Below are 14,364 nucleotides of genomic sequence, written 5' to 3'. Positions count from 1 at the left end.
AATCTAAAGCATCTGAAGCTCCATATTTCATGGGACACATTTCCTGCAAACTTCTAAACAGCTGCACAGGGAAACATGCTCCTGCTGGCAGACACTTGAGGCAGGCCAGGGCAAAACCCTGAGCCACCTGCCCAGAGCTAGCACAGGCACAGCCTGGCCTCTGGGCTGCCCTGGGACAGCAGGGAGCCCAGAGCCCTGTGCTCTCCAGGAATGGCTCAGCTGCACCTGCACCCTCCTGCTCCTCTGCTGCCCCACAGCTCAGCAGCCCTGCAGCTCCAGGGGCACTGGCAGCAGCACAGCTCCTTGCAGGGGCACATGCGGGGCACAGCTGTTCCCTGGCAATGTGCACAGCCTCTCTGTGCTGCCACAGGACCCTTCCTGCTGCCAGCAAGCAGCCCAGCTCCCCCCTCCCCTCTGCCCTTGTCCTCCCTGGCAGTGCCCCTGGGGCCTGCGCTGCTCCGCGGCCTCTGCCGGGGCTCCTGGGCCCAGGCCCCTGAGCCGCCCCGGAGCCCCAACCTCCATTCCCAAGGCCGGGCTCCGGCACAGGAGGCTCCAAGCCCAACAGGTCAGCCAGTTCCCTTGGGAACAGAGCCATCCCAGCTCCTGTCTTGCACCAAGAGCTCTTTCCCTTCTTCCTCTGGGTGTTTGCTGTAGGCTCAGAAGAAGCTGACATTCAGCTACAGGAAAAGAAGTGAGTTAATTGAACTCATGCCTTTACAATCAACCCATCTAATGGGTGAGGAATTCAAAGCATATTTTGGTTACTGAAAAGATTGCTTGTTTTTTTTATTTTTCGTGAAATGAGCATTAGTTTAATTTCTCTGAACAATATGGAGTTGGCAAGCCAAGAGAGAAGGGCTCTACTAGTTCATGTGGTGCCCCTTGCCTCCCCACTACTACAGGATCCCTTTCCTTCCAAACAGTTGGAAATTCACAGTGTTCTCTAGAGTCTGACACTGGCAAGGAAGTAATTGTTTTCAAAAGGTCCCACTCAATTCCAGGTTGGGTTTTGCATTTTTGGGACTTTATATTACTCTTTACAACAAAAGAAGTGCTGGGACACAAACAATGGCACCACATTTTAGATGCAAAAGAAGCTTTGCTTTCTCCATTAGATGTGCCCAGTATTCTGTGAGCCTGGCTTTGTAGGGAACAAAGTGTTCATCCCAAAGTTCCATTTTTGCTCTACTTACTTGTTCCAGGCATTTATTATCCCCTGCTGTCTTTTCAGCAGAGACACCCAAACACAACATAAACATGACCTGCCTCAAAACATTTCTGATCTTGGCTAATACTTTCAATTCAAAATATTCCTAATGGAAATAGCAGAGGGTAGGTCATTTTGAAATACTCTCCAACAGAGCAGTTAGAATTAAGAGAACTAGTTCTTTACATGGCTGCAGAGAGAATAAAATCATATGGCAGCCAAGGAGGATGAGTGTCTTAAACCAGGACTCTTTCAACCTGTAGAATGCTGTGGTCAGTAATAAAAGTGAGACAGGTAAGGTTTAATGAGAGGTCATTTCTAGTTCAAAATTGATCCAGCAAAAATGTCACCTTACTTACTGAGCATTAAGCATTCCAGCTGCATATGAGTGAGTAAAGAGTCATTCCAAAGGGGCCACAGCCAGGATTTGGCAGAACTAACCCTGATCCCCAAAGGGACCAGGGGATCTCATCCCTTTTTCTGCATCAGCAGAATTATTTCTCCAAGTCTCATCTCTCCTATCATTACACACCCAGAGATGACACAGGAACAACAACAGTGTCATTGGGGCTTTCAACTTGAAAGCATTGCCTGACCCAGATGCACCAGGGACTGAATTTTGTCTGGCACAATTCCACTTGTCAGGGATCAGGCAAGGCAGGGACAAGGACAAGGCAGAAGGCATCTCCTGCCCCAGCCTCAGCCTGCAACACTGACACAGGCAGAGAGAGCTGGGCAAGAGATTTGTCACTGTGAACCTGCCATGGGTGGCTGAGGGCTTGTGCTGTCACAGCATGACAAACTCACACCCTGCATAGGCTGCATCCATTTGGAAGCCACCTTCTCCTTCATTGGAAAATTCAACAGGACTTTCTATCATAGGAAATTTCCAGATTTCTGCCAGTGCAAAACCAGGCAATGTCCATGAATCCTCTTCAGATCTCAAAGGGTTCGGCTCAGAAACTGCCCCAAGGAAAGGTTTTCTTCTTCAAAAGCAGGAGGAAGGAGTGGGAACATCTCTCATTTCATGATAAATGCCTTCTTTACCCTAATTGTGACACTAGAAAGGCTGCAGGAGATAAAAGGCATGTGCAGGATGGAAAGGAATGTTTCCTTGCCCTGCACTGCATCTCCAGGGCCCCAAGGCACCACTCCAGCTCCTGCCACTCAACACTTCAAACTGGAGGAATTTTCACTGCACCACTGGAGCACAGTCCCAGGGACTGGGTTCTGGGAGAGTCCAGTGAGCCCATCAAGGAATTGAAATGAATTTAAAGAAAATTTTAAAACAATGGGTTTTAACCAGGCTTTCCAAATGTCACCTCTGAGTCAAGACTACAATGGTCATTTTAGGACAGACATGCCCTGTACCCACCTGCATGTTCAAAGTTCTCTTTGTTTATGCTGCTGGGTCTTGGCCTGGAGAAAATGGAGGACAAAAGAACATGTGAGGAGTTAGAAAGAGAAGGGAGGGAATGTGGGTACCATGAAAGGAGGCAAACCTTCTTAGCATGGTCACTCTGATGAAGGAGGAAATGCAACCCATAAACCAACAGGATGCAAAGCTGATTCATTGTCCTTAAGCTTTCAGAAGCTGGAGTCACACAGAGCTGACCACGTTCTGTGTGAAACAATAGCCAAGTCCAGCAGAGGACCCATCAGGAGGTGCATTGAAGCCCTGCCTCCTCTTCCCCACCACCACCGCTGCTCTTGGGACATTGCTGTTGCCTTTGACATTGTGCTGGATCATCATAGATGGGCATAAGGGTGAATACACAGAGGCTTGCCTAAATACATGGGATACCTGACTGGGCAAAATAACCACACGAGATGGGAAGAGAGAGCTGAACAGCACACTGCAGCAGCAGACACCTTGGCTCACCTCATCTCCTGGGACTCCTGGAATTCCAGCTGGGGAGAGCTTTCCAGAGACCCTGCAGTGCTGCCCACAGGGGGACTCACTGCCTTGCCTATGGGGGGGATCAAAGGTGGTGCCAGTGACCCCTTCTTCATATCCCCACCAATGGAATAGAGCAAGGAAGCCTGGAAAGAGTAGAATACATTGCTCAGATCAAGCATCCAGACTTGCCCCCATTCATGCTTCAAGACATTTAGCCATGCATTTAACTGGGACCTGGCAGGAAAAGCCAAACTGATGAAGCAGCTTGGACCAGGATGAGGAAGGGTGACCTAGGAAAGGAAGGTGGTGAGGGTCAGCCCATGTCACACATTTGCCACCTCTCCCCTTCTACTCAGGTTTCTCCAAGTGTGGCTGCATTCCCAGCTGGCATTCACATGTTTGACATCAAGATGCTCTGAGGTGCCCCTGCTTCCACTGGCCTTTTGGATGGCATGGCAGTGGCTTTAGATCACGGTTCTCTGCCTGCCCCTGAGGTGTCTCACAGCCAGTGCTCATCTCCAGCCAAGTCCCCACAAAGCCATTCTGCAGGATGCCAAAACCTGCTTTTCTCAAGCCCCTCATTTCTCCTGCTGCTGCCCTTCCCTCCTGCACTTCCCCAGCAGCCTTGGAGCCCAGATGCTGCTGAGCTCTCGGGATGCTGGCTGCTCTCCAGCTCCCACACATCCATCATCTCAGCCTCCCTGGCACTGAGGAAGTTCAGCAGAGCTCCCTGCCCTGCTGCTCTCTGCAAGCTCTCTGCCTGCCCACATTGCTCCAGGGCCCCCATGCCATGGCCAGGAATGGGCTGGGGGCAGCAGGGGCAGGTGCACACCCTTCCTTCATATCCCATCATTTCTGGCCAGCTAAAGAGCCAAACCAGGACCTGTTCAAACTTCAGTGAGGGGGTCAGTTCCTGTCAGGGATACACTGGGCCCTTTCTCTGCAAGGCTGAAATCAACTTCCAGAGTCCTTGATTGCACATTCTGTCTACCAAAGCTGTTGTTCATCTGCCTCCTGCTGCACCCCATGGCAAACCCAAAACAACTGCAGGTCCTGGCCCTGCTGCAAAGGCAATTGTGGGGCTGGGCTGTGGGCTGCTCTCCCCATGGCCACCTCCCATCCCTTCCCTCTGCACAAAGCCATGCCAGAGCACACAGCTGCCCAGAAGCTGATGAAGTCCTGAAATAGCAGCAGGGACAACTGTGCAGAGGGCATGGCTGTACAAGTCAAAAGCTGAGACAACCTGGAACTGCCTTTGCAGGACTGCCTGTTCCAGCAAACACCTTTTTCCATCCTAAACAGACACAGCTGACAGAAACCACCACCAAGACACAGAGACGGTTCAAAGAAACCCATTGTTTACTAAATCTAGGAGAACAGCCTGTCCAGAGTGGACAACTTTAGCTGCTCTGACTGCTTGTTGGTGTTTTCTCAGCCATAAGACAGAGGAAGAACCACGGCAGAGCCCAGAAACCATTCTAAGACCTCTCCTGTTATTGATCCACACTGAGGACATGAAGGCTGCACTACACACCCATTGCAGAGACAGCCTGAAGCACAGTGTCCAGCTGAGCTCTTCTTTGGCTCAGCTGCTTCCCTGGGCACAGCACAGCACAGGAAAAGCTCTCCAAGCTCTGCCTCCAGCACATAAACTGAAAATCTACCACACAGGACTTAGTTTGGTCTCCTTACCTTAGAACTTTTTCCTTCTGAACTCTGCTCCTGGTATTCTCTACTGTCATTATCATAGCCAGTGCCTGCTTCCTTGTTCTCTCCTTCCACGCTGTCCATTTTATTATTGTTAGAAGAAGGAGAGCTGATCCGGATGGGCGGCAACGGCTTTGAGGGAAGGAGCCAAGGCCGGAAAGACTTGGAGAAAATGAACCTAGTCACACCTGCAAAGTGGAGGAATTCTCACTGCACCACCAGAGAACACTCCCAGGGACTGGGCTCTGAAAGAGCCCACTGAGCTCTGGGAGAGCCCACTGAGCCCATCAAAGAATTGAAATGAATTTAAAGAATTTTTTAAAAGAATAGGATTTATCCAAGCTTTCCAAATGTCACCTCTGAGTCAAGACTACAATGCTCATTTTAGGACAGACATGCCCTGTACCTACCTGCAAGTTCAGAGTTCTTCTCTTTGTTTATGCTGCTGGGTCTTGGCCTGGAGAAAATGGAGGACAAAAGAACATGTGAGGAGGTAGAAAGAGAAGGGAGGGAATGGGTGTACCATGAAAGGAGGCAAACCTTCTTAGCATGGTCACTCTGATGAAGGAGGAAATGCAACCCATAAACCAACAGGATGCAAAGCTAATTCACTGTCCTTAAGCTTTCCATTTCTGGAGTCACAGAGAGCTGGCCAAGCTCTGGATGAAATAATGGCCAAGTCCAGCAGAGGACCCATCAGGAGGTGCTTTGAAGCCCTCCTCCTCTTCCCCACCACCAGCAGTCATTCTTCAACCTGCATCAGAACTCCCCAGTTCTGCTGTCTCTCCTTTTGGAGCCAAGAGGCTCCTACAGCCTCTCTGAAGCAGCAAGAGCTGCTGAGCTGAGACACGAGTCCGTATGGAGGGCAGCTACTTTTGTACAGCTGCCAAAGCTTGACTTGGCCTGCCCGTGCCTTACCCTGCTGACAGCCTCGTGCTACATGGGATCAGAGCACTGCTGTCTCCTGAGAATGATATTACACCTGCTGGCTCTTTCAAGAACAAAGAGGCTGTTTCTGACTCAGCTGCTAGGGGAGGATATTCAGATTGCACTTTAAAAGCCCCACCGAAGATTTTCAATTGGAATGATACTTCTGTATCTCCTTCCTTATTGTTATCACTCAGATTAGCCTGACAGCTACTTTTTCTCTTGCATATCCAAGCCAATATCTTTCCATCAGGTACAGTCCTAGAACTTTTCTCTACCACCTTGCCCTCTTTGATCTTAAACCCAGATCAAAAAAATAAACATCGATTGGATTATACATTTATACCCCAAAACATATCCGGAATCTCATTTCACAGCGGAGGCCCAGGCACAGTGAAGTTACACCTGATGTTTACAGAAGCAGCACCTGAATTTGCAGACACCTCTCCACTAGCCAATATTTGCCCACAGATAATCTCATGGGTGCAGAAGTTGACAGTCAAGGATCACAGTGTTCAAAGATCTGCAGGATCCAGACCCATGCAATTCAGTTCCCAAATGACACCACAAACATTGCAGAGGGAATCAATAGCCAAGTCCAGCAGAGGACCCATCAGGAGGTGCATTGAAGCCCTGCCTCCTCTTCCCCACCACCACCTCTGCTCTTGGGGCATTGCTGTTGCCTTTGACATTGTGCTGGATCATCATGGATAGGCATAATGGTGAATACACAGAGGCTTGCCTAAATACATGGGACACCTGACTGGGCAAAATAACCCACACAAGATGGGAAGAGAGAGCTGAACAGCACGCTGGAGTAACAGACACCTTGGCTCACCTCATCTCCTGGGACTCCTGGAATTCCAGCTGGGGAGAGCTTGGCAGAGACCCTGCAGTGCTGCCCACAGGGGGACTCACTGCCTTGCGTATGGGGGGAATCAAAGGTGGTGCCAGTGACCCCTTCTTCATATCCCCACCAATGGAATACAGCAAGGAAGCCTGGAAAGAGTAGAATACATTGCTCAGATCAAGCATCCAGCCTTGCTCCCATTTATGCCTCAAGACATTTAGATGGGACCTGGCAGGAAAAGCCAAACTTGTGAAGCAGTTTGGCCCAGGATGGGGAAAGGTGACCTAGGAAAGGAAGGTGGTGAGGGTCAGCCCATGTCACACATTTTCCACCTCTCCCCTTCTGCTCAGGTTTCTCCAAGTGTGGCTGCATTCCCAGCTGGCATTCACATGTTTGACATCAAGATGTTCTGAGGTGCCGCTGCCTCCACTGGCCTTTTGGATGGCATGGCAGTGGCTTTAGATCACTGTTCTCTCCCTGCTCCTGAGGTGTCTCACAGACAGTGCTCATCTCCAGCCATGTCCCCACAAAGCCATTCTGCAGGATGCCAAAACCTGCTTTTCTCAAGCCCCTCATTTCTCCTGCTGCTGCCCTTCCCTCCTACACTTCCCCAGCAGCCTTGGAGCCCAGATGCTGCTGAGCTCTCGGGATGCTGGCTGCTCTCCAGCTCCCACACATCCATCATCTCAGGCTCCCTGGCACTGAGGAAGTTCAGCAGAGCTCCCTGCCCTGCTGCTCTCTGCAAGCTCTCTGCCTGCCCACATTGCTCCAGGGCCCCCATGCCATGGCCAGGAATGGGCTGGGGGCAGCAGGGGCAGGTGCACACCCTTCCTTCATATCCCATCATTTCTGGCCAGCTAAAGAGCCAAAGCAGGACCTGTTCAAACTTCAGTGAGGGGGTCAGTTCCTGTCAGGGAAAAAGTCTCAGAGTTCTGCCCACAGCACATCAACTGAACATTTACCACACTGCACTTACTTTGGTCTCCTTACCTTACATCCTTTTCCCTCTGAAATCAGCTCCTGTTTTTTTACCCTGGACTCATCCCAGCTGGTGCCATTTTTCCCATTCTCCTGCTCTCTGCTGCATGTTGGGCCTGGCTTGGTAGAAGGAGAGCTCTTCTGGATGGGAGGCAATGGCTTGGAAGGAAGGAGCATGGAGGGACTTGCCAGGGAAAACCTCTTGGCAAGAGGGTAACCAGTCAGGCCTGCAAAGTGGAGACACAAAATAGAACAGAGGCCACCATGCAAACCTAAAGCATCAGAAGCTCCATATTTCATGGGACACATTTCCTGCAAACTTCTAAACAGCTGCACAGGGAAACATGCTCCTGCTGGCAGACACTTGAGGCAGGCCAGGGCAAAACCCTGAGCCACTTGCCCAGAGCTAGCACAGGCACAGCCTGGCCTCTGGGCTGCCCTGGGACAGCAGGGAGCCCAGAGCCCTGTGCTCTCCAGGAATGGCTCAGCTGCACCTGCACCCTCCTGCTCCTCTGCCTGCCCCACAGCTCAGCAGCCCTGCAGCTCCAGGGGCACTGGCAGCAGCACAGCTCCTTGCAGGGGCACATGCAGGGCACAGCTGTTCCCTGGCAATGTGCACAGCCTCTCTGTGCTGCCACAGGACCCTTCCTCCCAACAGAGACTGGCCCAGCTCCCCCCTCACCTCTGTGTGAGGCTGAGCCATGCTCACAAGGGAAGAAGTGAGTTAGGTAAACTCCCACCTTTATCATCAAGAAATCTAATGGGTGTGACACTCAAGGGGAATAATTTCTAATTATTGAGAAAATTTATTTGGTTTTATTTCTCATGGAACTGGCCTGCATTTAATTTTTCTGAAGTGTATTGAGTTAGCAAGTCTGAAGGTAATGGTGGAAGGCTCCAATGATAAGAGGGGAAAAAAGATTCTTTCTTAAGGCTGGCCTGTGAATCCACTGGAAAAACCCACACTAGCTGTGACTGCTAGTTCTGCAAACCACAAAAACCTTCCCACAACAGGCAGGCATTATTGGTGTTTCTAGTGCACCGTAATACCATCCTGAGGGTTGGACCCAACCAGCAAGCAGAGGAAGAACAGGAAATTTATCTGTAGTGAGACCTAACGTTGATGGCAAAGAAAGCAACAGGACTTGCATCTCATGACCATGTCCAATCTGTGGTCAGCTGTGGCCACAGTCCCTGTCCTGGCTGACAGTATGAGTGATTTGGCCACTGTCAAAAAGGAGAAAGCAGAGTAAACTAATGACAGAATGTTGTGATGCCTCAGGGCATCCTTGCAGGATCATCTGTAGCTGTCAGCCACCTACTCTGACACAGAGCCAGCACTGACCACCACAGACCAGTTTTCTCTGAAATCTGGTGGGATTTGTTTTCCATTTGGCGTCAGCCTTTCAGCTCCTTTCTATCCTCACCTTTTCCTTCAGGGGTCTTTCCTTTTCCAGTGAAATCCATATTTGAACCTGCGCCTCTGCCTGGCAGAAGTGCCTGGGTTGGAATTTGGGAACGCTCTCAGAGCAGTCAGCGCCGGGAGCTTGGTGCCAGCCTTTGAACAAGGCCGGGTGGCTCCAATCGCCAGCGCTCGGCACAGAGAGGCAGAGCCGGACGCGTCTGCTGCCACTGGGGCCGTGCCAAGCACAACCTGCACCAGCCCAGCCTGGGGCTGCCCCTTTGTGACACGCTCACCATGGTTCTCTCGTTTCCATGGCTGCAAAACCCCAGCCCGACTCCATCCCCTTCCATTCCCTTGCCAAGGGCAGCCAGCCCTAAGCCCAGCCTGGCCAGGCCTGAGGCTTTCACACTGTCTAGGATATAGACCCTTTCCAAAGCTACTTTTCAAGGCCTTTATTTCTGTAATTCCCACTCAGTTCTGGGTTGCAGCTTGTTGGTGTGGGATTTTGTTTATTTGTCTTCACATCAAACCAAGTGCTGGGACACAAACAATGGCACCAGGAGGTGGAAGTTAAAGAAGCTTTGCACTTCCCAGTAGATGACCCCGTAATTCAGCTGGCCAATAGCTGTAGGGAACAAATTGACCATCCAAACGTTCCACTTTTGCTCTGCTTCATTGTTCCATGGCTTTATTCCCTGCTTTCTTTATTGCAGAGACACCCAAGCCCAACATAGACATGATCTGCTTCAAAATATTTCTGATCTTGGCAGTTCCTGACAATTCCAAATTTCTTAGCAGTAATATCACAATAGGCAGGTCATTCTGAAATACACTCCAACAGAAAAGATAAAACTAATCATGCTTGATTTGGCAGAACTAAGCCTGAGCCATGGGACCCGTGGGTCTGATCCCCTTTTCTGCATCTGCAAAATCATTTCTTCAAGTCTTATCTCTCCTATCTATTCAAAGAAGCTTTGCTCTCTGCATTAGATGCCCCCAGTATTCAGTGGGCTGATATGATCAGTGTATCTGTAGGGTGTAAATTTGCCATGCAGAGTTCTCCTTTGTTGCTCAAGGGGTTTCTTCCTGCTTTCTTTCCTGCAGACAGACCCAAAACCAACATTACAACACCTGCCTCAAAGCAATTCTCATTTGGACTGTCCCTGAAAATTCAAACCTACGCTCAGAGCGTTTCCCTGTCCCCAGGGACAGGCTCCAAGGCTGGGCTCTCACCTGCACGGAATGAAGAAGAGCTGCTGCCCTTGCCAGCGGCTCCGGGGTCTCGCCATCAGCGCTTTGAATGCAGCTTTTGTACACACTCTGCCTCTCTGAGCCCAGCAGCATTCCCGGGCACCAGCAGTGCTCCTGCAGGCCAACATCCTCCAGGCACAGCTGCAGCAAGGAGATTGCAACAAGGCCTGGCTGCAGGAGTCTCCAGCCTGCAGCAGCCCTTCCCCTGTGGGGAATCATCTTGTGCTGCCATGGGGGAGCAAAGGGGGTGAGGGGCTCTTTGCAGATGAGGGTCTCCTCCATGTGCTGCTGCTCGCTGGGCTGATACAGCTGCTGCTGCCCTCCCTCACAGCTGTACCAGGAGCCTGCCTGGGAAAATAACACTGCCAGTGCCAGTGCCAGTGCCAGCCGCCCATCCCTGCCATGGCCCTGCCCTCAGGGTGTCCTGCCCACCAAACTGCTCCAGTCAGGTGATGTCAGACACCATCAAAACACATTCAAACAATGCATTTTCAACACTCTGGCAAAATCATGGCCATACAGGCCACATGCTGGAGGCAGACTACTGTTGGCAGAATGGGGGAAGCCCCAGCAGCTGCTCTCCCCAGGCTGGATGGCCATGGCAGCAGAGGCAAGTCTCTCACTGTGCCCACTGCTGTGGGACCCAGTGCTTTGGACATGTTCCCACTGAACTCAGGCTGCTGCTACAGCAGCACCATGCCTTCACACATTTGATAACAAAGAGTTGGAATGGCACACAGGATTCCCCATGAGTTACCAAAAAAAAAAAAAAAAGAGGAGCACATGGAGGAGACCCTCATCTGCAAAGAGCCCCTCACCCCCTTTGCTCCCCCATGGCAGCGCAAGTGAGGAGGCAAGTGAGTTAGAATAGTTTGCTCCTTTTTAATACAAGCATACCTGGATTTAGGCAGGGACACTGGGCTAATCATACTGGGGCCTGGTTTGTAAGCTTTGTTGTTGCAGTGTGATGCCATTTCCTGTTTCAGCTCCCAGGTGTGGCAATACCTTCTCCCTTCCCCTCCCCCTTGCCTCCTTGCTAAGTGCTGTCAGTCAATTTTAACATTACAGCAAGGTCTGGTTGGTGCAGTTCAAAAGATGCCCCTCAGCCCTGGGGTCATTGGCTCGTCCAAGTGTCATTGTCCCCTGAGCCTTCCCCCCCTCCCACCTGGTTGGTGGCTCACCTACCCCTTCCCCTCCCCCTTTCCCCAGGCTTAAAAAGAGACGGGACCATGCGGTCGGGATTCTGTGGAGCTGTTACCAAGATTCAGACATCTGTGACCCTGGAATAAAACTCTGGATTAAACCCTCTGCAGAATCCATCTCCTTTTCCTCTTCACCTAGCCTGGAGCCTTTCCATCAGAGGTAAACTGAGTTTTACCATGCCTGGACTTGTTCCGAGTGCCTGACTGCAACTTGCAGCCAGCCAAAGGTGTCTCTGAGGTGAAACACCACAGCTGCCACCTTTGGCCCAGCAGCCAGGCTCAGACGAGCCCAGGCATTACCACCTGGTAATATTGGGATAATATTCCAATACTTTGTCTCTAGCAATTCCCACCAGTCTGCAAGCATGTTTCAGCAGAAAGGGGTAGAGAAGACTTTACAGCACACGCATGAGCAAGTCTGAGCAGGAACTCAAAGTACAAGACAAATACTCCCAAATCGGCCACCCATGGGGAAAGGAAGAAGAAAAGCAGATGAAACAAGTGCCATTGTGGCTGAATTGCCTGCATTTATCCCATGGTCAGACCTTTCTGTACAAAAGCACCTCAATTCAAACACACAGCTTAAGATCAAGGAATTCAAGTGTTTCGAGAGCATTTAAAGCCTGATTCCTATTACTTTCAAGGAAAGGTAGATGCTAAATTCCTTAAAAACACAAATGTGGGTCTATTTGGGAGTGCATCCTTCAAAAGCAGGAATGGAAGTTTAGAATTGCAGAACTGTTTCCACTGGAAAAGACCTTCAAGATCATAGAGTCCTCCCAATAACCTGAGACCACTAACACTGCCAAGGTCACCACCAAAGCATATCCCAGGAAATGTCGTGGGATGGGACATCCTTCTTGCCTCCTTTGTCTCCCCAGGAGCCCCTAGGAATGAGAAATGCCCACACAGGCTTTATCTGATTCCTTCCCAGCCAGCCCTTCCCTCACTCCTGGGTCTCATTTGCTCCACAGGCTTCACCAGCTCGCTCAGCTCAGAGGAGCTGTCAGAGGAGAAAATGCTGCCTGGTGTGGGGCTGTCCGATCCCTGTCTCATCTTGATTCCATCTGCCCCGCTCCCACCCCCATCAAAGAGACCGAAGGATCCCCCCAACCCCACGGTGCTGCACCAGATCCCGGGCACGTTCCCTCCTGCGCTCCTTGGTGGCCCCGGGGAGGCTCCAGAGCCCTCTCTGTGTGTGGTATGGAATATTAATCCCAATATTTCCGGGTGGGTCGTGCCTGGCCTCGTCTGACCCTTGCTGCTGGACCAAAGGCAGCAGCTGTGGTGTTTCACCTCAGAGATACCTTTGGCCGGCTGGATGCTGCAGCTGGGCACTTGGAACAAATCCAGGCATAGTAGGAACTCAGTTTACCTCTGGTGGAAAAGGTTCAGGTGTTGGTGAAGAGAAAGGAGAGGATTGTATCATAGAGTTTTAATCCAGAGTTTTATTCCAGGATGGTAGACCTCTGAATCTTGTAACAGCTCCCAATAGAATCCTGACCGCATGGTCTTGTGTCCTTTTAACCCCCGGGGACAGGGGGAGGGGAAGGGACAGGTGAGGGCCAACCAGGTGTGAGGAGGGGAAGGCTCAAGGGATAAAGACACTTGGACAGGCCAATGAGCCCAGACCTGAGGGACATCTTTTGAACTTCTGCCAACCACACGACGCCCTTGCTGGAATGTTAAGATTGATGGACAGCTCTTAGCAGGAGGGCAAAGGGGAAAGGAAAGGTTGGCACACCTGGGGGGTTGGGATAGGTGAAACAGGAAATGGCATCACCCTGCAACAGTGCGGGACAGCTGCTGCAGCACTGCCGCGCCTGTGTGCAAGCAGCGCCCAAGGAGCAGCTGCACCAGTTCAGAGTCTGAAACGGAATCCTCAGGGCACACAAATGACAACTGGCATTTCAGGGCTGGCAGGAGAAGCTAAATCCATCTGCTCGCTGCCCTTTCTAGCCATGGCCACGCTGATGCAATTGGAAGAATTGCCCCTGCCCAGGAAGATCTCAGGTGCAAGAGAGGAGCAAAACCAGGTGTTTCTGAGGTGCTAGCTTCCATTGCCGCAGGTTTTCCTTCCAAGTTCTAAGGGATTTGGACTATTTTTACCATTTCATATTTTCTGTGAGTCCCTGTGAGCGAGTAGGCACCACAAACCCTCTCCCTCAAAGCCTTGAGGTACTGCCAAAGCAGAGCTTGTTCATGCTCTTTTCTCCTGGTGATTTTATAATCCCGTGCAGACCCTGATATCAAAGCCGTGCTGTAGAGAAAAGATTGACCTTGGCATCCTGGGGCACTTTCTGGGTGGGTGTTTGAATCTGCTTTTCCAGGCCTCGGGCTGAGCAGGGTGAGGCCGAGGCCTGGGCCCCTCCAGCCAGCGCCGGGAGCCCCTGGGGCAGCGGCGAGGGGCGGCCCTGAGGGGCGGCACAGGGGGCATTTCCCCCGAGCAGGCGGGCGGGCGGGCGGCGGGGAAAGGCGCCCTGGGCACAAGGGCCGGCACAAGGGCCCCGGCTCTCTGCAGTGCGGGTGGCCCAGCGCCAATCGCTGCTCCCGGAGCCGCTGCCAGGGCCGGGTCTCCTCCCCGCCGCTGACCCTGCACCTGCAGCGCTGCCTCCGCCTCTGCCGGGCTCCCCGGCATGGACGGCAAGGACGTGGACACGCTGCAGCAGGGGCCCAGCAGGGACACCCAGATGGTGCCAGGGCTGCAGCTCCTCTCCTGCAAGGAAAGGCTGACACAGCTTGGCTTCTTCAGCCTGGGAAAGAGATTTAGACTTGATCGAGCTGTGGCCTTCCAGTACCTGAGGGCAACCCACAAGAAAGTTGGACAGGGACTTAGTATGAGGGCAGGCAAAGACAGGACAAGGGAGAATGGACTCAAATGGAGAGAGTCGGTTTAGGTAAGGGATTCCAAAAAAATACTCTCCTGGAACAGGTTGC

At 51.7% G+C, this 14,364-nt stretch overlaps 1 protein-coding gene across 1 annotated transcript in view; it reads right to left on the bottom strand.

Moving 5' to 3' along the window:
• The window catches only part of LOC139604018 (TOG array regulator of axonemal microtubules protein 2-like), a 32,300-nt gene extending 18,235 nt beyond the window's left edge, over window positions 1–14,065 (bottom strand). The window contains exons 1-4 of the mRNA XM_071455008.1: window positions 14,020–14,065; window positions 4,800–5,002; window positions 3,090–3,250; window positions 2,583–2,626 (exon numbers count right to left, since the gene is read on the bottom strand). Of these exons, the coding sequence (XP_071311109.1) occupies window positions 2,583–2,626; window positions 3,090–3,250; window positions 4,800–5,002; window positions 14,020–14,065 (454 nt within the window). The remainder of the gene's footprint in view (window positions 1–2,582; window positions 2,627–3,089; window positions 3,251–4,799; window positions 5,003–14,019) is intronic.
• Window positions 14,066–14,364: the final 299 nt, after the last annotated feature.

The sequence above is a fragment of the Agelaius tricolor genome, unplaced genomic scaffold (genome assembly GCF_023055355.1).
Source record: "Agelaius tricolor isolate 1412-34295 unplaced genomic scaffold, bAgeTri1.0.p SCAF_43, whole genome shotgun sequence".
NCBI classification, from domain to species: Eukaryota; Metazoa; Chordata; class Aves; order Passeriformes; family Icteridae; genus Agelaius; species Agelaius tricolor.
This window is presented reverse-complemented; position numbering and strand designations above follow the sequence as displayed.